General features: G+C 45.1%; 1 protein-coding gene across 2 annotated transcripts in view; it reads left to right on the plus strand.

Annotated features, from left to right (window-relative positions):
* Positions 1 to 25016, plus strand: part of LOC145353819 (rho GTPase-activating protein 39-like) — a 185089-nt gene that overhangs the window by 140389 nt on the left and 19684 nt on the right. The window contains exons 1-3 of one of the 2 annotated variants that reach the window (XM_080204652.1): positions 6943 to 7036; positions 11962 to 13294; positions 21076 to 21625. In XM_080204652.1, coding sequence (XP_080060778.1) covers positions 12005 to 13294; positions 21076 to 21625 — 1840 coding nt within the window. In that variant the 5' untranslated portion in view covers positions 6943 to 7036; positions 11962 to 12004. Of the gene's footprint in view, positions 1 to 6942; positions 7037 to 11961; positions 13295 to 21075; positions 21626 to 25016 lie in introns of those variants that run through there. The other variant, XM_080204651.1, reaches the window with a different exon arrangement.

A 25016-nucleotide genomic window follows, 5' to 3' on the forward strand; every position in this document is an offset into this window, starting at 1 on the left:
GTACCTTTAGGAAAAGATATTGACTATCTAGCTTATCTATGCCCCTCATTATTTTATAGACCTCTATAAGATCACCCCTAAGCCCCCTACACTCCACAGAAAATAAGTCTCAGTCTGTCCAACCTCTCCTTATAACTCAAACCATCAAGTCCCGGTAGCATCCTAGTAAATCTCTTCTGTACTCTTTATAGTTTAATAATATCCTTCCTATAATAGGGTGACCAGAACTGTACACAATATTACAAGTGTGGCCTTACCAATGTCTTGTACACATTCAAGAAGATGTCCCAACTCAGTGTTCTGACCAATGAAACCAAGCATGCTGAATGCCTTCTTCACACTCTATCCACCCGTGGCTTCACTTTTAAGAAGCTATGAAACTGTACCCCTAGATCTCTTCGTTCTATATCTCTCCCCAGTGCCCTACCATTAACTGAGTAAGTCCTGCCCTGGTTTGGTCTACCAAAATGCATCACCTCGCATTTATCTAAATTAAACTTCATCTGCCATTCGTCAACCAATGGCCCAATTGATCAAGATCTTGTTGCAAACCTAAATAACCACCTTCACTGTCCACTATGCCATGAATATTGGTGTCATCTGCAAACATACTAACCTACTAAATTCTCATCCAAATCATTAATATAAATGACAAATAACAGTGGACCCAGCACTGATCCCTGAGGCACACCACTGGTCACAGGCCTCCAGTTTGAAAAACAACCCTCTGCAGCCACCCTCTGTCTTCTGTCATCAAGCCAATTTGTATCCATTTGGCTACCTCACCCTGGATCCCTTAACCTTATGCAACAACCCTCCATGTGGTACCTTGCTAAAATCCATGGAGACAACATCAACTGCATTGCCCTCATCGACCTTGGTTGCCCCTTCAAAAAACGCAATCAAATTTGAGAGACGTGATTTTCTACTTAAAGCCTTGCTGACTGTCCCTAATCAGTCCTTGCGTCTCTCAATGCCTGGAGATCCTGTCTCTCAGAATACCTTCTAATAACTATTTGAAAGACATGTTGCAATTCTTACCAGATACTCTGTGTTTCTGAGGAAAGACCACCAATCTCCTAGTGTGCCTTAGGGAAGAGAATGGGTGTAGCTTTATTCATTGAATTATAAAATGGTTACAGCGTGCAAGGAGGCATTCAGCCCATTGTGTCCATGCTGGCTTTCCGCAAGAGCCGCTCACCTAAGCCCATTCCCTTTTCTCCACAGCGCTGCAAGTTCTTTTCCTTTCACATAATTGTCCGATTTGGTTTTGAAGGCCTTGATTCAATCTGTCCCCACCACGTACTCACAGTGCAATCCAGACCCAAACCACTCGCTACATAAATAAGCTTTTCCTCATGCTCCTGTTGCTGCTTTTGCTAGCTAATTTCCTTAAACCTCTGTCCTCTGGTTCTTTACCCTTTTTTTCTACCTTCTTCCTTCAGGAAAAAGACACAAACATCTGAGGTCACATGCCCACCAACTCAAGAGCAGCTTCTTCCCTGCTGCCATCAGACTTTTGAATGGACCTACTGTATATTAAGCTGATCTTATGACTCTAACATTACTGTTATGGTACAGGTCAGAAGCTCCAAAATGTTGGATCATATGTTTTGCATCTTGAATTTGGTTAGTGTGAGCAAAATATGTTTCACCTCCAGTATGATTCAAACGATCTACCAAGGAACTTTTATCAAACAAAGTTTATTTACAAATATAGTTAGCATGTATAAGTTGTTTCCACTGGCAGGTGAAACTAGAACTAGGTGGCGTGGCCTCAAGATAAGGGGGAGCAGGTTTAGGACTGAGCAGAAGAGGGACTTGTTCACCTAAAGGGTTGTGAATCTGTGGAATTCCTTGCCCAATGAAGCAGTTGAGGCTACCTCATTGATTGTTTTTAAGACAAGGATTAAGGGTTATGGTGAGTGGCAGGTAAGTGGAGCATGATCTTATTGAATGGCAGAGCAGGCTCGAGGGACCAGATGGCCTACTCCTGCTCCTAGTTCTTACATTCTTATGTATAGTAAAAAATATTACAATAACTTTTATCAATTACAAACAAAACAACAATGATAATATATAACCTTTAACAGATATATTTAAGATGTTCCAATCAAACCAATCACCATAAACAAAAGCCTTCCTTAGGTTTAACGCAGCAAAGACGATTGCTTACGTGATACTGGAACTGAGTCCTTTGAATGAATGCTGCAGTTCTGTTGATACACTCAGAATAGTTTGAAGTGAGAACAGCTTCCTAGAACACCAGGAAGGACACTGATCAAGCCATCAACAACAGATTTTCCACTGCAGGAAGGCAAGGAGCCTTGCTTTCAGCTAACCAGCAAAACCTTCAGAAAACCCAGGGAGAGAGTGAGACACTGCTTTCAGCCTGATGTCCATTCCCTTCTAAACTGAAACCCTGTTGCGAGCCATATACAGAAAATGAAACCTTGAATTCCCTAGGAAGGGAAAAAAAATCCTGACCAGAATCTATGACCTTCTCCCTAACAATGCAGGGCCATAAAACAACCCAGTGTAAAAATAAACAAGCCCTATTTAACCCATTGAATGAGCAATAAAAGGACTCCTACAGACAGCCCAGCAATAGAGAGAGCTAAGAGCTACAGAGAACATCATTTAAAAAGAACTCCTAATGCCACATTATATTCTGCATCCTCTCCTTTCCCTCTCCCCAGTGTACTTAATGAACGGTATGCTTTGGCTGTATAGCGCACAAGAAACAATACTTTTCACTATATCTCAATGCGTGTGACCATAATAAATCCAATCAAACAAGAACAGTTTTTGCACTGGTTCTGTGACTAAACGCACTGTTGTAACACTGTACTGTAACCAGGCTTATTTGCTGAGTTAGCCTGAGCTACATGGGTGGTTTTAAATACAAGCTGATTTGTGTAATTCCTCTGCCCCCCTCTCCTCCCCTCCCCGAAATTGTTGCCAATTGTCCCTGCCTGGGAAGTTTCCCAGTTTGAGCTTGTTGGATGCGGCCAGAATTAAACTGGACTCTGATGTTTCTCTCGCTTTGCCAACAGTTGTTGTCTAGACTGACATAGTAGGAAGGATTGCTTGGGTCAAGTGCAGCTAAGCCCCTGGGGCCGTATTCTAATATGATCCAGTGAGCTGGTGAGATGAAGAGCATCGTCCTCTGCAGTCGTTTGGCCGCAGCATAAATCAGTCTTTTTTTTCTGGCGACCCACTCTTACCAAATGGCCAGCCTTGCAGCCCATGTCACGTGGGATGTGTTATGAAATACTTTCCGCTTTAGAATCATGAAATCCTTACAATGCAGAAACAGGCCATTCGGCCCATCAAGTCTGCACCAACTCACACCCAGGCTTACCCCACGTCGTTAGCCCACTAATCTCCCTAACCTAAAGGTATCTTGGGACACTAAGGGACAATTTAGCCTGGCCAATCAGCCTAACCTGCACACCTTTGGAAAGTGAGAGGAAATCAGAGTACCCGGAGAAAACCCATGCATACACAGGGAGAACGTGCAAGTTCCACCACAGTCACCCAGGTCCCTGGCGCTACGAAGCAGCAGTGCTAACCACACTGTACTAACATTATACACAGTATATTAAACATCAGGGGGAAGTGGGGGGCCTCTTTCAGATCCATTTTCCAATTTATTTGGGCCATATTCCAACTGGTGTCAGTGGTGACAGAAGTTGGTGCCAGCTCTGACAAAGGGTCATCTAGACTCGAAATGTTGGCTCTATTCGCTCTCCACAGGTGCTGTCAGGCCCGCTGAGAATTTCCAGCATTGTCTGTTTTTGTTTCAGATTCCAGCATCTGCTGTGATTTGCTTTTATATTAAACTGGTGTCAGTATTTTGCTAACTCCTCTCTCCCAACACAAACATTCAAAATAATTGCCCCAAAACAGACAATGTCATCAGCCATGCACAGATAATTGACTCCCATTTATTTGTGACAGATTTCTTACTTAAGATGCATCTTTGGAATGCAGGGCATACCAGATCAACTTGCTGCTTTAAGGTGGAAACTGAATAGAGCAATCACCAATTATCTCAATCTGTTACCATTCCATCCATAAACCTCCCCAGTAGGTGGAATCTGTCACATCAATAACTGCAATTGAGGTCTGTGGTTAATGAGTTGATTGTTTGCTCTTGCATAACAGCCATAATTTTTTTAATATGAAAGGTTTAAAGTTTATTTGTTGGTAAGGCTACAAGTAGGCTTACGTTAACACTGCAATGAAGTTACTGTGAAAATTCCCTAGTCGCCACACTCCGGCACCTGTTCAGGTATACTGAGGGAGAATGTCTTTCCTGTTTTTCAGGTGGCATTGCATTTTGAAATGGATTCAGCAAAGTATTTTTATGCACACTGGGAAACACAATGAGTTAGATAGTAGGATAATGACCATCTTGTCAAACGCTGAAGTTATAGCTTACCTTCATCAAATCATAAAATCCCTACAGTACAGAAGGAGGCCATTTGGCTTGCACCGACAACAATCCCACCCTATCCCCGTAACCCCACAAATTTATCCTGCAAATCCCCCTGAAACAAGGGTCAGTTAAGCATGGCCAATCAATCTAACCTGCGCGTCTTTTGACTGTGGGAGGAAACCGGAGCACCCGGAGGAAACCTACGCAGACATGGGGAGAACATGCAAACTCTGCGCAGTGACTCAAGCCGGGAATTGAACCCGAGTCCCTGGTGCTGAGAGGCAGCAGGAAATTCAAGTCTTGGGCAGAGTCCACTGATCAGGCCAGCTGCGATACTGCTGTTCGAGTCACAGTCAAAACAGTAAAAATACCCCTCGCTCTAATTCTTACCTTTTCCACTCATAAAGTGCATGTAACTTTAACTGTATCAGGCAATACCAAGCTTTTCCCCCACATCGAGAGCCCTCATGTGGATATATCATTGTCTGAGAGATCCTCATTATCATGATGCCTTCTGCAAAACGCGCTAAAAACAGAACATCCCGCATTTTTTTAAAATGGGATCAATTCGTAGGGCAGCAAGAATTTACTCAGCCACCCATTTTCAACATTGTGTGGGTCGCGAACCCTACTTTGAAAAGCCCTGGACAAATGAGGGCGAGTCTTATGGAACTAGAAATTAAGATTATTCCAGTGTTTCCTGAATAATTTCTGTAATTTAAGAGCATTGGCAATTAGTTCCTCATTCCTCAGATATTTTCTTCTAATGCTTCAAAACCGTTAGTCCAAGAGATCCTTTGGTTATCTAGTTTAGATTTAATATTTTGACCAACTCTTAAAATGTGCAGGTTCAGTGGATTGGCCATAGTAAATTGTTTCTTGGTATTGGGGGATTAGTAGGGTAAATATGTGGACGGCTCAGTGGTTAGCACTGCTGCCTCACAGCGCCAGGCACCCGGGTTCGATTCCCGGCTTGGGTCACTGTCTGTTGTGGAGTCTGCGCATTCTCCCTGTGTCTGTGTCAGTTTCCTCCCACAGTCCAAGAGACTGTGTGCTGGTTAGATGCATTGGCCCTGTTAAATTCTCCCTCAGTGTGCACGAACAGGAACCAGAGTGTGGCGACTAGGGGATTTTCACAGTAACTTCATTGCAGTGTTAATGTAAGCCTACTTGTTATTAAGAAGTAAAGCTTTAACCTACGTGGGGTTATGGGGATAGGGCCTGGATGAGATTGTTGTCGGTGCAAGCTCAATGGGCTGAATGGCCTCCTCCTGCACTGTAGGATTCTATGATTCTCACTTGTCTTCTCTTTCTCCTCTACCCAACATTCACCCAAACCAGTGGTCTGCTGGAATTTACACCACTTGATGCTTTTGTGCTCTGTCTCAGTTGGAGGAAATGAGAGACAAAATGTCTGCTTGCAGCCTGCATCTGAGCAGCAGATTAGAAGGGATGGTGGTGTAGTGGTGATGTCACTGGACCAACCTCATGCTTGGAGGACACAGGTTCAAATCCCGCCATGGCAGCTGGTGGAATTTACATCCAATTAATAAAATCTGGAGCTGCTATCATTGATTGTTGTAAAAACCCCATCTGGTTCACTAATGTCCTTTAGGGAAGGAAATCTGCCGTCCTTACCTTGTATGGTTTGCGTGTGACTCCAGACCCACAACAACTGCCCTCTGACATGGCCTTGCAAGCCATTCTGTTCAAGGGCAAATAGGGATAGACAACTGATGCTGGCCTTGCCATTAAAAGAACAAAGAAAGCATTTAAATCATTCAACATGGTTAAGGATACGCATTTACGATGTGATGAAAATTCAAATAATTAAACTACTGTTAAATTATCTTGTGGAGTTTTGCACGGTGGTACAGTGGTTAGCACTGCTGCCTCACAGTGCCAGGGACCAGGGTTCAATTCCGACCTCGGGTCACTGTCTGTGTGGAGTTTGCATGTTCTCCTGTGTCTGCGTGGGTTTCCTCCGGGTGCTCTGGTTTCCTCCCACAGTCCAAAGATGCGTAGATTAGGTTGGTTGGTCATCCTAAATTGACCCTTAGTGCCCCAAGATGTATCCATTAGGAGTATTAGCAGGCTAACTGGCGTTATGGGGATAGGAGTTTAGTGGGATTGTTGTCAGTGCGGACCCGATGGGCCGAATGGCCTCCTTTTGCACTGTCAGGATTCTATGATCATTGCAACCTGAAGATTTACCATTCAGTTTGACAGCTGTCGGTGAGAGAATGACATTCTCTCTTTATTCTGGCCTTGGGCCTTGTGTTCCCCAAGGCAAAGTACTTGTGTGCCGCAATTATTAAATTTGAGCAGGATCTGACACGGTTAATCTACATCTAGCAACCGGAATGGGTGGATGCCTTTAAATGCAGAGCTCTGGGGAGAAGTGTTTTGCCAGTGCGTGCACGTTGCCCCCTGAGACACACTGAAACATGAAAGGATTTAATATGCTAAACAGCTCCAGTTTGCAGAGGATCCAGCCAGGAGAGTATGGTATAGTTTGCTAGTTTAGAAATTGTGGCTCTTCGTGGTTACTGGGGTTTCAGTGAAGTTTGAACACGTTTATTACATTTTCTGGTAAGTTTCAATTCTGCTCCATGTTATATAATGGAAAATAATTTTGGTATTAGATTTTAATTTTAGTTTGGAACAGGGAAGCCCCTTTGGGAGAAACCCAAAACACACAGTAGCTGGTGGAAAATGAGTTGGGAGTTGGCAGTGTACAGTGCAGAATGCAGCGTGACCTCTCTGTTTTATGCTTTACCGTGTTAAAAGTGCTATATAAATGCATGCTGTAGCACAGTAAGGAGTCTCACAACACCAGGTTAAAGTCCAACAGGTCTATTTGGAATCATGAGCACTTGGAGCGCTGCCCGTTCATCAGCTGAGCGCTCCGAAAGCTTCTGATTCCAAATAAACTTGTTGCACTTTAAGCTGGTGTTGTGAGACTTCTTACTGTGCCCACCCCAGTCCAACACCGGCATCTCCACCTCAATGCAAGTTGTTGTCATTGATCTTTGGGATAAATGCGTTTAAAGAGTTAAATATGATTAAAGGTTTCAAGGTAATCCTGTCTGAATCGTGCATGAATTATTTCTGTACAGAGCGTACATTTAATGCTGTTAATCTGTCCGACCACTCTGGCACTGACCACTGAGGTGGCACGGTGTTTAGTACTGCTGCCTCTCAGCGCCAGGTGCCCCGGGTTTGACTTGGCCTTCAGTGACTGTCTGTGTGGAGTTTGCCTGGGTTCCCTCAGGGTGCTCCGGTTTCCTCCCAAACTCCACCGATGTGCGGGTTAGGTGGGTTGGCCGTGGTAAATGTGCAGGGGATAGGGCAGAGAACCTGGCTGGGGTGCTGTTTTGGGAAGTCGGTGCAGACTCGATGGGCTGGATGACCTCTTTGTGCGCTGTAGATATTCTATGATTCTGTGAATCTGTGATAATGTCCTTTCTTCCCTTTGCGACAAGGATCAGTTATTTACTGGGACAGAGACAGCATGGGGATGAAGGCGGTGTGTTCTGATTGAGAGAATGTGACCATTGGTATTTCGGAGAAATCTGCACGGTGGCCTCAGTTCTTATATTTTGCTAACTTGGATGAAGCAATAGAGTCTTAGGTTTGCTGGTGACATTAAGTAGGGGGAGGGCATGGTAAGTTAATTGGAGCAGAAAGAGAGAGAGAGGGTAGGATTTTCCAGCCCCTCCCCTAGCAGGAACTTCCCGTCCTACTGAGGTCAGCGGGGATTTGAATTCTCCAGATCTGTCACGAGAGAACACGCCACAGCTGATTTGAAAACTAGTTTAATTGGGTGGGCCATGCATTTTGATCAGAAAAATGGAAATGCGACTTATTATCAAAGTGGAGGGACGCTTCAGGATGCTCCAGTGCAGGGGGATCTGGGTCTTAGTTTTCTGTGGCTCATGAACAAACATGCAGTTACAACAGATAATAAAGAAAGCAAATGGAATGTTGGCATTTATAGCTAAAGGAATAGAATGGAAAGCTAAGGAAGTATTGTTGCACCTACACAAGACATTGATGAGGCCGCACCTGGAGTATTGTGCACAGTTTTGGTCCCTTATTTGAGGAAAGATGTAGTAGCGTTGGAGGCAGTTCAGAGGAGGTTCGCTAGATTGATCCCAGAGATGAGAGGTTTGTCATATGAAGAGAGATTGAACAGTTTAGGCATGTACCCTCGGGAATTTAGAAGAATGAGGGGAGATCAAATTGAGGTATCACAAGATGATTAAAGGCTATGGATAAAGTAGACATGGAGCGGATACTTCCTCTTGTGGGGAATCCTGGGACAAGAGGTCCACAGTCTTAGGATAAGGGGTAGCAAATTTAAAACAGAGAAACCACTTCTCCCAAAGGATTGTGAATCTGTGGAATTCGCTACCCCAAAGTGTGGTGGATGCTGGAACAGTGAGTAAATTTAAGGAGGAGTTAGATTTATAATTGGTAATGGGTTGAAGGGTTAAAGGGGAGAAGGCAGGAAAATGGGGATGAGGAGCACATCAGCCATGATTGAATGGCAGAATAGACTCGATGGGTCGAATGGCTTAATTCTACTACTATATCTTATGAACTTATGAAAAGTATGGCAGGTGGCGTACAGTGTAGGGAAATATGACATTATTCACTTTGGATCCAAGAATAACACTTGTGATTTTTTTTCCCGAAATGGACAAAAGCTATGGAGGAAAGGGATTTTGTCCATGTACAAAAATGACTTGCGCACATACAGATATGAAAGGTAATCAGGGAGGTTATCCATTTTTCAATTCTGATCCCATTTTGAAATAGTGAGGAAGTTATGCCCGTGTTGTGCAGTATCTTGGTCAAAGTCCATCTGGAAAGCTGTCTTCAGTTTTGGGTACCAAATTTCAGGAAAGGTGATTCCCCTGGATTGACCCCAGTGGTTCAAAGGTTAAAGGTCAAATGCTTAAATCAAGAGAATGGATTCCGCACACTTGGCTTGCATTCCCTTGAGTTTTGATGTTTGAGGGGTGGAATCAGAAAGAAGTGGTTGGTGTCGATCCAGAGAAACTATTTCCTCCAGTGGGAGATTTACAAACAAGAGGGTGTTATCTTGAAATGAAAGCCACTGAAGAGGGAATGTTCCCATGGTTCCAGGCCAAATAAGTGAAATGTTTCAACAGGAAGACAGATCTCTCTGTTCTTATTGGCACATACCCAGTACACGCCGCCTTTTATGCTGAGTTCTGATGTCAGATGCAAAACTGAGCAGTGGTCAGTTTTGTTTCACTTTGAAAGTTTATAGCATCCGCGAAGGATGTGATGAATGTGACACTCAGTGTCAGGGAGGGCATGAGATAACGAGTTGAAGAGGGAAGCAGAATTATACAAAGTGAAGGTGCACCTAAGAAGACAGTCTGTAGCCAGGGTGAACATCTATTGGCTTTAAGCTACAAATGATTGAGAGACTGAAGATGGGAGTATTTGGATCCGTGGTCAGTACATTAAGCTTACTGGAATATGCTGGGGTAAAGCAGAGTCATCGACATTTTGAGCTGATTCACTTTTCCAGCCTCAAGACTGATGAGTAACTCAGTCAAAATGGTTACTGAAACTTGCAAAGTACTTTAAAGGGGCCATTATTCTGAGATTACTTTCCCCCTCTCTGCTGCCCCAATATCTATCGTGTAATATATTTTCCTAAACGTGCCGTGTATTAATGCCACTGCTTGTCCTTCCTTCCTTCCTCATCCAATCTCCCTCCCTCCCCATTAATCCACTCTTTCAATTCTGGTCTCTTGCTCATCACTCCCTTAGGGATTGTGCTGTCAGCTTCTTGGGGAGGCCCCCTCCACATCAAAGATGTTCTTTAAAACCACATCTTCACCCAAGCATTTGGTACTGTAATGACTTCAATCAGGCCATTGAGGTCGGCCTGTGGAAGTATGAACGCCTTGATTAAGGATCCAACTGATGGGCCAATCAGGGAGTCTTTGCCTTCTGTATAACCGGGAGCGTCAGTTCCTCTGACGCCCCCGGAGGTAGACTGCTGACTGCGAGCACTCTGTGTACCGCTGTTCAGAGTTTGTAAATAAAGAGATTTTGGTGAAGGGACTTCTGCCTCTGTAGATGCATTACAGTTACCTGCCCTAATATCTCCTCATGTGGCTTGGTATCAGATTTTGTCCGTGACTGCTCTGGTAAAGTACTTTGGAGTATTTGACTACATCATGATCGGTGCAGGCTTGGAGGGCCAAAGGGCCTGTTCCTGTGCTGTACTTTTCTTTGTTCTTTGGTCTTAGTACATTGCGTAAATGCAAGTTGTTACACCAATGATTTGGACAGCCCAGAGCAAGACTAATTTTTGGTATAGAATCCCGGGATTATTAGAGCATGCAATGGATGCCATGAAATCTAAGACTGATTCACTGGCAGCCAAGAGTAACTTGTGAATTATCATTCGTTTTGACAACCTACGGAATTAAATTGTTTGATGACTTCTCCCCCATTAGTCTCCTGCAGCCCAGAGCAATCAGGCTACCGATCCCTCCCCTCCCTATCAACACGATTTTACCTTCATATCTTAAGGTGGGAAGTTTAAGGATAGTCCCAACCTATTACATTGTATGTTAACTAAATTCCTTTTCCCCCCACTCATCAACATACAGCGGGAGCTGACGATAAATGCACAGTCCAACTCTGCGAAAAAAGCAAGTTAAGAGAGATACTTTTATTTCCTGTGCATTGCATATTCCATCCCTGAGAAGGTTACAGGTAGATTGGATTCAATCTTGTGTGTGTCAGATCCCAGGCTGGTTTACAGTTCTTTAATCAAACCAATTTGTTAATTTTGTGAAATACATTCATGAATACAAGTGACACACAGAATACCGACAGTGCAGAAGGAGGCCATTTGGCCCATTGAGACTGCAACGATCACAATCCCACCAAGGCCTTGTTCCCACAGCCTGACATAGTTGCCCTGCTAATCCCTCTGACACTAGGGTCAATTTTAGCACGGCCAAACAACGTAACCCGCACATCTTTGGAATGCGGGAGGAAACTGGAGGAAGCCCACACAGACACGGGGGGGGGGGGGGGGGGGATGTGCAAACGCCACACACTGACCTGAGAATGGAATTGAACCTGGGTCCCTGGTGCGGTGAGGCAGCATGCTAACCACTGTGCCACATTAGACCAAACCTTTCCTTCAGGAAAATAGTGCCACCAGCAGACAGAAAAATCCACGGAGCACATACTGTTTTTATCTGTTTATAACGTTAGTGTGGATTATTGCTTCACTGAGTCAATAGGAGACACACAATCTGATATGTATTTCCTGTGTTTTTGTTGCAAGGATTGTTGTTTATTGTTTGGGTCCAATGGAACAGTTCCTCACTTGTACATTTTCAGATAATGTAGTAATTATGTGTATTTTGATTTATGGCTCCATTTTTGTGCTTTCAACATCCAGTAATGGGAGTACAGAATGTTAAAGCGATCTTTGTTTCCTTCCTCAGATCAAACTCTCCGTGGCAGCCAGCCCCTGGCACAAAGGCAGCAATGCTGGTGAAAGTGGATAGCGGAACAAGCTTGGTCTCTTCCTATGCCTCTCTGCCCCAGCAGCAGAACTCTCCACCAGTCACCATCCAGAAGCCCCATTCAACCAAAGCTTTGGGCCAGACACCAGCCCACCAGGCTGGCTTTTTCCCGCTGGGGAGTAAGACTGTGTCGTCCACCCTTGAATCTAAGCCGTCGCTGCATTTAAAAAAGACAGAGAATGGGGGCTTCTGCCTTGTCTTGACAAATGGCCCGCCATACCAGACTCCCCAGAAAGTTCAGCCGAGGCAAACCCAGCCCCTGTCCCCAAAGTGTGCCTCCTCAGCCCCTATTTACGATGAACCTCCCATCGAGTCACCAATCTACGATGAGCCGCCCATGGAGGTGGACCAGGGGAACGTTTCTCGCACCGAGTCGAGCTCGGCCCAGAAGGGGGTTGGCCCGGGCTCCCAAAATGGGCTTCAGCCCACCAAGCTGCTTCAGAGCCCAGGCTACACCCAGCAAGCTGCAACAAAGCACGCCAGGAAACCATCCAATACCGACTACAGCCCAGCGGGTAGAGAGTACATCAAGCAGATGGTGAACATCGACCCATCTTCCAAGCAGCCGGCTCCCTCCAACGGGACTTGTGAAAGCTCGGGCCGGGTTTCCTCGGGCCCTGTGCCGGCCAAGGACAGCAACAAGCAGCCCTGGAAGATTCTGGACATGAACTCCCTGAAAAGCAACGAGTTACACAGTCGCCAAAGCAGCATGCAATCTCAGGAGTACCCGACCTCCGTAATCAGCCACCAGGACTCTGGCTACTCCACAGGCCCTTCGCCCAGCCTGAGGAGGAGGAAAGGGAGGAAGACCATGGCAGGCCAAGCCAGGCCGGGCTCCCTGGGTAGCAGCAGCGAGCTCAACATCTTGAACGAGAAGTTGATGGCGGAGATGCGGGCGGTGGTCAATCGGACAGCCGTGATCAGGGGGAGCCAGGCAAGCCTGAATGCGGACATAGCCGAGAACTGCATCCTGGCCGATATTCACAAGATCCGACTGCAGTCCGAAGGCAAACACTTCAGGCAGTACACGAGCCACAGCTCAAAGGAAGACATCGCGGCCAGCAACCGATCCTTGCACAAACTGGCCCCTGACATCCGAGCCTCAGTTGACAGCGAACTATCAACACGACAGGAGGTTGTCCGCCAGAAAAGGACATTTGAAAAGGTGGATTTTTCCAATAATTCATTGGAAAGAAGCCTGACCAGCCAGATTAGCCTATCTTTACCAAGTCCCGTTCGGAACCAACCACAGGTAACAGAATGCCTGTAACTCGCTTCTGTGTGCTCGAGATTATATGTTCGAAGCTAAATGTTTGATATGTTCCAGCAAGGTGGTGCCGCATGGGCAGAGGTGTTGTCTTTCAGATGGGAAACTAAACTGAGGCCCAGTCTGCCCCCTCAGGTAGATGCCCCTGAACTATTCTGAATGAGAGCAGTGGAGTTTTCCTTGATGCCCGGGCCAATATTTATCCCTCAGTTCACATGACAAAAAGAGAGGAGCTGATTTCCATTACACTTGCTCTTTGTGGGATCTTGCTTTGTACAAACTGCCTACTGCATTTCCTACATTGCGCCAGCGACTATGCTTCAAAATCACTTAATTAGCTGTAAAATTCTCGAAGATGCTATGAGGTAATAAAAGGTGTTATATAAAAATGCAATTCCTTCCTTAAGGCCTTAGCTGGTAGCACACACATCTTGATTCATTCTAGGTTCAAATTCTAGGTTCAAGCCCTTTCGCCAGGGACTTGGGGACCTGACCAATGTAGTTACTTCAGTGCACTACTTATAGCTAACTACTTATTGGAACCTCGAGATGATGCATGGCCCCAGCGTGCCAATTAGGAGTTGAGCTCTGCAGAGTTGATGAGAAGGAGCAGAATGCAGTTAAGAAACAAGATGTGAGCCGTGACCTAGCTTTCTATTTTGTGTAGTATTTATATTTTTTAAAAGCGGTCTATAATACTGAAGTTTACACATCCCTTTAACGTTTTTGTGCCTTTCATATAGCGAATTATTTTTGACCATTGGATAGACAAACGCAGCAGTCATTCTTCCCCAGTAATGTTCTACATACAAGCAGCAACGAGCTATGCCCGCCACCACCCCCCTCACCAGAAGAAATAGCTTCTCTTTCAAATCCTTTAATTGACTTAAACACCTCGACTGGATCATCCCTTAATCTTCCACATTCCAGAAAATACAAGCCACGTTTATGAAACCCATCCTCGTAAATTTAACTCTTTTAGCACTGGTATCGTTCTGGTGAATCTGTACTGCATCACCTCCAAGGACAGTAAATCCTTCCTTAGCTGTGGTTGCCAGAATCGAATGCATAAGTAGGGTCTAATCAGAGTTTAATACAACTTGCACAGTTAAAAGTTTATTTATCGATCACTGTCACAAGTAGGCTTGCATTCACGCTGCATTGAGATTACTGTGAAAATCCCCCAGTCGCTACACCCCGGCGCCTGTTCAGGTACACTGAGGGAGAATTTAGCATGGCCAATGCATTTAATCAGCATGTCTTTAACTTAAAGTTTATTTATTAGTCACAAGTAAGGCTTACAATAACATTGCAGTGATGTTACTGTGAAATTTCCCTAGTCGTCACACTCTGGTGCCTGTTGGGGTCAATGCACCTAAGCAGCATGTCTTTCAGAATGTGGGAGGAAACCGGAACAGGAGGAGACCCACGCAGACGTGAGGAGAACATGCAGACTCCACAGACAGTGACCCAAGCCTGGAATTGAATCTGGGTCCCTGGAGCTGTGAGGCAGCAATGCTAACCACTGTGCCATGATGGTGTTTACATGATGTTGCTGCTTTCCTAACTGATGATAGAGATCTCATATCTCTTGGCATGTGACCGGTGATGTGGCCCATTTATAGGGACACCAGTAACAGTGTTGTGGTAACCAGCAGGTAACTACGCTGTCTTCCAAACCCATGATGTGGAAAAGTGGAAAAAATGGGTGGCAGTTGCACTTGAGAGCAGTTTAATTGCAGACCATACCGTTTCTTGCATCTCTATGTGCATGGTTTCATTACACCCCAGTGGTGAAATACAGCAAGTTAATAGACTGCACATACATGTACAGGTTCTACACTCACTAAATGCCTCGAATGCAAATTGCTACGTATTGCATAGCCATTGCTTTAGAAGTCGCCACGTAGAGCTCCTACATCAAAACCTGGGGCGCACGGCACCTGACACCAGAAACCTGTAATAAAAAACAGGAAATGCTGGAAATAATCATCAGGTCAAGCAGCATCAAGGGGGAGAGTAAAACCAATAGTATTTCAGGTTCATGACCTCTCATTAGTCTTTGACGATTGTCAGAGACGTCATCTCCCTTCCTTCACCACAGATGCTGCCTGACCTGGTGAGTGTTTCCCGCATTTTCTGTTTTCATTTCAAACTTCCAGCGTTTACATTATTTTTGCTGTAAACCTGTACTCGCAGATTGAATGCACCAATCTGCTTTAATGCTACAGTGGGTAGCATCGCTGCCTTTATGCCAAAAGTTCTGGGTTCCTCAGGTCTTGATGACTTAGGAAAGTTCTACCCAAATAACTTAAGAGTATCAACCTGCACATCCTTCCAACACGCCAATGGCAGGAGATGAGAGTGGGACAGCCTCTTTTTTTCTAAAAATAAAGTTCATTCATAACATTTGTGGAAGTATGTTACAAATTCAATCTTCAGAGTGCAGTAAAATTCAACTTGCCTCCAAATACCATGTTCCACTCTGAAGATGCCTCAATATAATTGGATGACACAGGGGTTAGCACTATTGCCTCACAGCACTAGGGACCTGGGTTCAATTCCCGGCTTGTGCGGAGTCTGCATGTTCTCCCCCTGTCTGCGTGGGTTTCCCCCAGGTCTCCCAGTTGTCTCCCACAGTCTGAAGGATGTGCTGGTTAGGTGGATTGGCTTTGCTAAATTCTCCCTCAGTGTTCCCGAACAGGCACCGGAATGTGGTGACTAGGGGATTTTCACAGTAACTTCATTGCAGTGTTAATGTAAGGCTACTTGTAACAGTAATAAATAAACTCAGTTGCAATACTTTTGATATTTACAACCTGCGTTCCATGTCAGGGACACAGCCTGAGGGTAAAGCATTTCAAAATGAAGATAAGAGAGAGTGCATTAGATTGCAACATTTCTTTGTGCAGTGTGTTCCACTCTGAAGTTCCTCAATGCAGTTTCTGTACTTTTGATGATAACATTGTACCCAAGGGGTTCAGCACAGTTTCCAGCTCCTCGGTGTACTGTGGCTGAAAGACCTTGGACAGCGCCCTGTTTCCTTTGCATCCCTGTAGTGGCTGCCCCCAACTTTGGTGCATCCCTCAGCACACAAGAGAGGGAGAGATTCCTGGTCAGCCACGTGATGGAAAACAAGTTGGAGCCTCGACCATCGCAGCCCATCGCTGCTCCAGACTGCAACGTGCATGTCCAAGTGTATGTTGCCATGGCTACTCAGACTCCCTAAATGATCTTTGCACAACCACCATCTGTGCATGAGTTCTCTGCTTTGAATGAGTGAAGGACAGCAGGACCATTAGAAGATAATGACAGTTGTGCGCTTTCAATTCATTTATCAAAATTTAATGCAACTCTCAGATGGAGACACTTGGCCATGTTTGTAAGTGCTTGCACCTCGCTCCTAGTTTCACCATTCGTATTTGTGTGGTCTCAGTTCATTCCAATCAATTTCTTGATTAAAACCCAAAGCTAAAATGTTGATCATTGTTCGTTATGCCCTGCTGCATTATTGTGAATATCTGCACAGCTTCTGAAGTTGTGAATCCAATGCGTACAGTTCAGATCACCCTATTGTGGAAGGGATATTATTAAACAAGAAAGAGCGCAGAAAAGATTCACCAGGATGCTACCAGGACTTGATGGTTTGAATTGTAAGGAGAGGCTGGATAGATTGGGACTTTCTTCTGTGGAGTACAGGAGGCTTAGGAGTAAAGTTAAAGTTTATTTATTAGTCACAAGTAAGGCTTAGATTAACACTGCAATGGAGTTACTGTGAAATTCCCCTGGTCGCCGCACTTTGGTTCAATGCACCTAACCAGCACATCTTTGAGACTGTGGGAGGAAATCGGAGCACCCAGAAGAAACCTACACAGACACAGGGAGAATTTGCAAACTCCGCACAGATAGTGACCCAAACAGAAATCGAATCTGGGTCTCTGAGGCAGTAGTGCTCACCACCGTGCTGCCGGGTAATCTTATAGAGGTCTATAAAATAATGAGGGGCATAGATAATCTGGACAGTCATCATCTTTTCCCAAAAGTAGGGGAGTCTAAAACTAGAGAGCACAGGTTTATGGTGAGAGGGGAGAGATACAAAAGTATCCAGTGGGGCAATTTTTTCACATAGAGGGTGGTGAGTGTCTGGAACAAGCTGCCAGAGGTAGTAGTAGATGCGAGTACAATTTTGTCTTTTAAAAAGCATTTAGACAGTTACATGGGTAAGATGGGTATAGAGGGATATGGTTCAAATGTGGGCAATTGGGACTAGTTCAGTGGCAAAGGCTGGGTGACATGGGCAAGTTGGGCCGAAGGGCCTGCTCCATGCTGTAAACCTCGATGACTCAACGTCATAAATTGCCCGTGTGCAGTTTTCGAGCATCTCAATGATGCCTGATTTCCCCTTTTGTATCTCAAGTCATTGGCAGAATGGGCAAATTACCAGTTGAAGTTCAACCCAGACTAATGTAAGCTTGTACGTTTAGGTAGGAAGAATAAGAGGTCACTTATTATTGGAATCTGCAAGGCTGGGTAATGTAGAGGAGCAACAGGATATCTTGAGTACAAGTACATCAATTACTGAAAGTTGTGCCACAGATTAGTAAGACCATGGAAAAAGCAAACTCAGGAACTGGGCTTTATTTCTAGAGCGATAGAATTGAAAAATAGGTTGTGCTAAATCTGTATATGTATCAGGAAAGGATTGATGAACTGGGTCTCCTGTCTCTCTTGAAAAAGAAAGATGAACTAATAAAAGTCTTTAAAGTTCTGAAAGGTTTTGATAGAGTGGATACAGAGAGAATGTTTCCCTTTGTGGGAAAGAGTGTGACCGGAGGACATAAGACCATTAGGCCACTTGGCCCATCGAGTCTGTTCCACCATTCAATCATGGCTGATTTTTTTCTCATCCCCATTCTCCTGCCTTTTCCCCGTAACTCCTGATCCCCTTATTAATTAAGAACTTTAAAGAGTTCCACAGATTCACCACTTTCTGGCTGAAGAAATTCCTCCTCATCTCTGTTTTAAAGGATCGTCTCTTTAGCCTGAGGTTGTGCTCAATCACATCAATGCGTGAAATTTGATAAAGAAATTTCTTCTGAATTGAAGAGTGGTGAGAATTTGGAACTCATTACCACAGAGAGTGATTTACCGAATAGTATAGGTGCATAACTCAGCTAATGTCAGGGACCTGGGTTCGAATCCCGCCATGGCAGGGGGCGGAATTTTAATTCCATTCTAAAAAAAAAACCTGGAATTAAGAATTTAATGATGGCCACGAAATCATTGTCGATTGTCGGAAAAACCTATCTGGTTCACTAATGTCCTTTAGGGAAGGAAATCTGCCTGTCCTTAGCCGGTCTGGCTTACATGTAACTCCAGAGCTACAGCAATGTGGTTGACTCTCAACTGCTCTCCAAGGGCAACTAGGGATGGGCAATAAATGCTGGCCAATCCGCGATGCCCATGTCCCACGAATGAATTTAAAAAATTCAAATGCGAGGGAGAAGCGAATAACTGGTTACAATGATTCAGATGAGAAAAGATGCAGAAGGCTGTAGTGGAGCAAGACATGGACTAGCTGGGCTGAATGGCCTGTTTGTATGCCATTTGCTGACAGTTGTAATCCTGTGTAATGATTTAACATCCTGACTTGATTTAACTGTGGCTAATCTACGTTGCTCGAACAACGGTATTTTTTGCTGCGTCCAGCCTGGCGCTTTCTGCAGTATAGTTCCTAGCAGTGGAGTACCGTACCTCAAGGAAGAAACCATTTCCTAACGCTTTAATCTTAAGTGTTGAGTTATGGCAGCGGGCAGCTTGATTGAAGAGTTACTTGTAGCCGAGTTTGGTCTTTACTTGTACATCCAAAGGGGAATCATTGTGAAGGGGAATCATGAGCAGGAGCAGTGCCTGTTTTTTTTAATATTCTAATTCTCCCCCCTCCCCCACTTTACTCTAGCCAAGGGATGTTGAGACCACTTGTAAGGACCCCCATCTGAGATTAAATCAATCAGCACAGGCGGAGAATCAAAAGCTGTAGAGCTTTCAGGCGTGTAAAGGTCAGTTAACCAGCTGAACCTCGCAGGGAGCTACCATATGTGGTCTTGATCCCAACTAGCTCTCCCCAATGGATGCAGAGCGTTCCTGATGCCTACCGATGGGTCAGTTAGCATGGCACGGGAACCAGATCTATCAACTGGCAATTGAAAACTCCAATGTTTAGAGAGGGAAGGGATATCAATGATGTTAAATTCTGAAGGATAATGTGCATTTAAAAACAAATGCTCTCAAGCCTTGTCAGAATTACGATGAAAGTCACAGCAGGAACTAAAAAGCAAATACAGTTTAAAGTTCTTTGCCGTGCACCGTTTGTGGTCTGCCAATTAGGATGCCTTTGACCATAGTCACTGATTTCATATCTCTTCAGGGAAGCACCAGAGAGAGAAAGTTCACTCATGGCAGGAAGATTCACGGGGAAAGTTGTAGGAAAAAAATATCTTTGCACAGTGGGTGGCTAGAATGTGTATTTCTCTGTTGCAAACAGTACAAAATGCGCTCATCTTTTAAAGTTTAATGTTGCATTTATTAGTGTCACAAGTAGGCTTACATTAACACTGCACAGTGGTTAGCACTGCTGCCTCATACTTGATCTTTGTGGAGTTTGCATGTTCTCTCTGCGTCTGCATGGGTTTCCTCCAGGTGCTCCGGTTTCCTCCCACACTCTGAAAATTGTGTGGGTTAGGTTGATTGGCCATGCGAAATTGCCCATTAGTGTCAGGGGGATTAGCAGGATAAATGCACGGGGTTATGGGGATAGGGCCTGGGTGGGATTGTGGTCGGTGCAGGCTCAGTGGGCCGAATGGTGGCTTTCTGCACTGTAGGATTCTATGATTCCCTGACTGCAATGAAGTTACTGTGAAAATTCCCCAGACACTCCGGCGCCTGTCCTGGAGAATTTAGCATGACCAATGCACCTAACCTGCGCATCTTTGGACTGTGGGAGGAAACCGGAGCACCCAGAGGAAACCCACGCAGATACAGGGAGAAGGTACAGACTCAGCACAGACAGTGACCCAAGCCGGGAATTGAACCCGGGTCCCTGCCACCGTGCTGGAAAAGGGAATTTGATGGCTGTATTCAGAATAGTTGAGGATACAGGGAATAAGCAAGAAAGGATTACACTGGGAATCTGGGTTCAAATCCCACCATGGCAGCTGATGAAATTTGAATTTGATTTTTAAAAAAAATCTGGAATTAAGTATCCGCAGATGGCCATGAACCCATTGTCGATTGTTGGAAAAACCCATCTGGTTTACTGATATCCTTTAGGGAGGGAAGTCTGCCATCCTTACTTGGCCTGGCCTACACATGACTCCAGCAATGTGGTTGACTCTCAAATGCCTTCAAGGATGGGCAATAAATGCTGGCACAGCCAGCGATGCCCACATCCCATGAACAAGTAAAAACAAGAGACACAGTTGAAGCTTTCAAGAATGAGTGTGAACGCATCCGGAGCCAAGGTGTGTAAGTGAAGTTGAGGTGTAGATCGGTGTGATCTAGCTGTCTAGCAGAACAAGTTCAAGAGGCCAAATGACCTGTCCCTAATTCCCAATTAGTTGGGGCGATGAAATAATTCCGGCTCAGATAATTAAGGCCTGGATTTTTTAGTGATGTGGTTGGTTCATGCAGCAGATGTTTAACCTTATTGATTCCACAAAAAAAAATTCTTACAATGTTTTCCTTTTCTCCCTCAACCCCCTCCTCAGGCTCCGAACATGGGCAGCAGCCCTCAGCTTGACTCGAGAGGGCAGACCTGCAATGTTGGTTATCATTTTCCGTATACCACACTCCGCAAACCCCTGCCGGAGAAGAGCATGGAAGACTGGGCGGCCAAACACCTGAACATGCACACCCGCGGGATCTTCAGGCGCAGGCTGTCCATCGCTAACATGCTGTCCTGGGTCGGAGGCTCCATCAAGAAGCCCATGTTGGTCACCAATGATCGAATCATCAAGAAAGATGCCTGCGAGCTCTTCAAGCTGGTGCAGATGTACATGGGAGACCGGCAAACACGGATGGAGAGGGTCCCTATCGCCCTGGTGATAGTCACCAAGTGCTGGACAATGCAGGGAATCCGGGATGAGCTTTACATCCAACTCTGCAGACAGACCACGGACAATCTATGCTACCAAAGCCTAGCTTACGGCTGGGAACTTATGGCTGTCTGTTTAGCCTTCTTTTCCCCATCACCCAAATTCCAGTCTTACTTGGAAGGGTATATCTATCGGCACACTGACCCTGCTCATGATATGAAAAGTACGTGAGTTTATATTCTTGCAGTTTGGTTTTTTTTTGTGAAATTATGCATTGACTGATACTCCTGCAGCTCTTTGCTTCAAATTTGATGGTTTGAGTTATAAGGAGAGGCTGGATGGACTGAGACTTTTTTCTCTGGAGTGTAGGAGGCTGAGGGATGATCTTATAGAGGTTGATAAAATAACAAGGGGCATAGATCAGCTAGATGGGCCATATCTTTTCCCAAAGGTAGGGGAGTCTAAAACCAGAGGGTGTAGGTTTAAGGTCAGAGAGGAGAGATACAAAAGGGGCAATTTTTTCACACAGTGTGCTGAATGTCTGGAACAAGCTGCCAGAGATAGCAGTAGAGGCAGGTACAATTTTGTCTTTCAAAAAGCATTTCGACAGTTACATGGCTAAGATGACGATGGAGGAATATGAGTCCAATGTGGGCAAGCAGAACTTGCTTAGGGGTTTAAAAAAAGGGCAGAATGGACAAGTTGGGCCGAAGGGCCTGTTTCCATGCTACAAACCTCTGACTCTATAAACGTAGGGTTCATAAATGTAATATTTGGCATTCATGGTCCCATGGTCTGGAGCTTAAGATCTAAAAGGATAATGTTTGAATATTGAACCTGTGTTTCAGGTCTGTTCTCTCCCCTCCTATCCCGTTCTCAGCTTCTCTCTCTGAAGCATTGACTACTCTCAGGGTGCGGTTCTGGAGAGCTGGAAAACTTCTAGCACAAATGGCATGATTTACTGAGTATCATTTAGGTCTCCGCAGCTCCCCCACTCACCTCTCCCCACCAGGCCCAGGTACAAATCCTGAGGCCATTTACAGCTGCCCCACTCGCCACCATCGCAACGAAGATTCATTAACTCAACCCAGACCAGGAGACTGAATGGAAACCAGGGAGTATTGCTCTGCCTCTGCGTAATCGCAGGGCACCGCTGGTGCTGCACTGTCAGAGATGCCATTTTTTCAGCTAGCATGTTAAACTGAGTTCTATCTCAGGGGGGCACAAAAGACTCCAAGGGACTGTTAAAAAGAGGAATAAGGGAGTTCTCCACAGTGTCCTGGCCAATACGTATCTCTCAGTGTTGCAAATTTTTATTTGGTCATTGTTATTATTTGTGGGAGCTTGCTATGCACAAATTGGCTGCCAAGTTTCCTGCATTACAACAGCGACTACATTTCTGAGTGTTTAATGAGCTTAAAATGCTGTGGATTATCCTTTTTGATTTTATTTATTATAGTCACATTATTAGTATACTGTGAAAAGTATTGTTTCTTGCGTGCTATACAGACAAAGCATACCATACATAGAGAAGGAAAGGAGAGGGTGTAGAGAAAGATAATGTTAATACATGGTAAGTCCAGTCAAAAATCTAATGGCAGCAGTGAAGAAGCTGTTCTTGAGCCAGTTGATACGTGATCTCAGACTTTTGTATCTTTTTCCTGACAGAAGAAGGTGGAAGAGACAATGACCAGGGTGCGAGGGGTCCTTAATTATGCTGGCTGCTTTTCCGAGGCAGTGAGAGCTGTAGACAGAGTCAGTGATGGGCTTGAGGTTGGGAAAGGTGCTACATGAATGCACGTCCATTAATTTTGTTACGAAATGTCCCCAGATGCATTGTAAAAATCCATACCCTGCTGCTCTCCAGACTAAAAGTTGACATTGTTCTCAGCATCTGTTTAGAACCAAAGTAAAGTTTATTTATTAATCACAAGTAGGCTTACATTAACACTGTAATGAAGTTACGTGAAAATCCCCAATCGCCACACTCCGGCGCCTGTTTGGGTACACTGAGGGAGAATTTAGCATGGCCAGTGCACCTAACCAGCATGCCTTTGGATTGTGGGAGGAAACCAGAGCACCCGGAGGAAACCCATGCGGACACGAGGAGAACATGCAGACTCCACACGGACAGTGACCCAAGCCGGGATTTGAACCCAGGTCCCTGGCGCTATGAGGCAGCAGTGCTAACCACTGTGCCACTGTGTCGCCCGTTAATTTGGTGGCACAGCATATGCAAGTTGCCACGATCACACACCAGTTGCTGCTACAGACAAGGGTTGAGCTTTCTCCAGAAGGAAGGAAAATGTGAGCAGAGTGTGACTTCCCGTTTTCATACTATCTACTAAGCTAGTTGCGGTCTGATGTTTGGCTTTGGTTTGAGAGCGTGTTGCCTGTCTGGCATTGCCTCACTACTTGTCGTGCCTTCAAAGGGGACAAAATGAACACAGGTAGGTTCAGCTCCAGTTCTGGGGAGGGTGTTGAATAGTGTCTTGTGAACAGGAGAAGACTATTCAGTCCCTCGCGTCTGTTCTCTTCATTCAGTTAGACCAAGGGTGATCTGTATTTTAATACTATCCACTGACCAGGTTCCATGGCCCTAGGTACTTCTAATAGAGCCAAGAATTGGGTGGTGGAGGTAGGCAGAAGAGCAAATCTCCTGGCTCCTGCAGAGCAGAACAGCCTGTCCCATCTGCGGTTATATAGATAGGTTCTTGATTAATAAGGGCGTCAGGCATTACGGGGAAAAGGCAGGAGAATGGGGATGAGAAAAAGAATCAGCCATGATTGAATGGCAAAGCAGACTCGATGGGCCGAGTGGCCTAATTCTGCTTCCATGTCGTATGGACCTATGAGAGTAAGTCAGTCAGCCTCTTGAGCTTGTTCTGTCAATCGGTGAGATTATGGCTGATCCATAACCTAATCCCATTGCCTCACCTCAGATTCTTTAATACCTTTTATTGGCCCAGCATCAATCACTGTTCATGAAAAGAGAACTCCAAATCCCCGTTACCTTTTGAATGTCGAAAGTTTTTGAATTTCATTCCTGAAAGGCCTGACTTCAATCTTTAGACTATGTTCCCCAGCACTACACTGTAGCAGCACAGGGGTTAGCACTGCTGCCTCACAGCGCCAGATACCTGAGTTCGATTCCGACCTTGGGTGTCTGTGTGGAGAATGGAGAATGTACAAACTCCACACCCAAGGTCAGAATCGAACTCGGGTATCTGGCGCCGTGAGGCAGCAGTGCTAACCCTCGTAGCGCCAGGGACCTGTGATCGAATCCTGGCTTGGGTCACTGTCTGCATGGGTTTCCTCCGGATGCTCCGGTTTCCTCCCACACTCCAAAGATGCGCAGTTTAGGTGGATTGGCTGTGCTAAATTGCCCCTTAGTGATTGAAGGTATGTGGGTTAGAGGGATTAGCCATGGAAAGTGTGTGGGTTTACAGGGATAGGGCAAGGGAGCGAGGCTGGATAAGATACTCTGCCGGAGAGTTGGTGCTGACTTGTTGGGCCGAATGGCCTCTCCTGCACTGTTGGGATTCTATGATACTGGATAGTATAACCAGCTATCAACCTATCTATTGCCTTTAATAACTCAACATTTTATCAAA

Source organism: Carcharhinus amblyrhynchos, chromosome 16 (assembly GCF_965287045.1).
Source record: "Carcharhinus amblyrhynchos chromosome 16, sCarAmb.v2.hapA, whole genome shotgun sequence".
Classification (NCBI taxonomy): domain Eukaryota; kingdom Metazoa; phylum Chordata; class Chondrichthyes; order Carcharhiniformes; family Carcharhinidae; genus Carcharhinus; species Carcharhinus amblyrhynchos.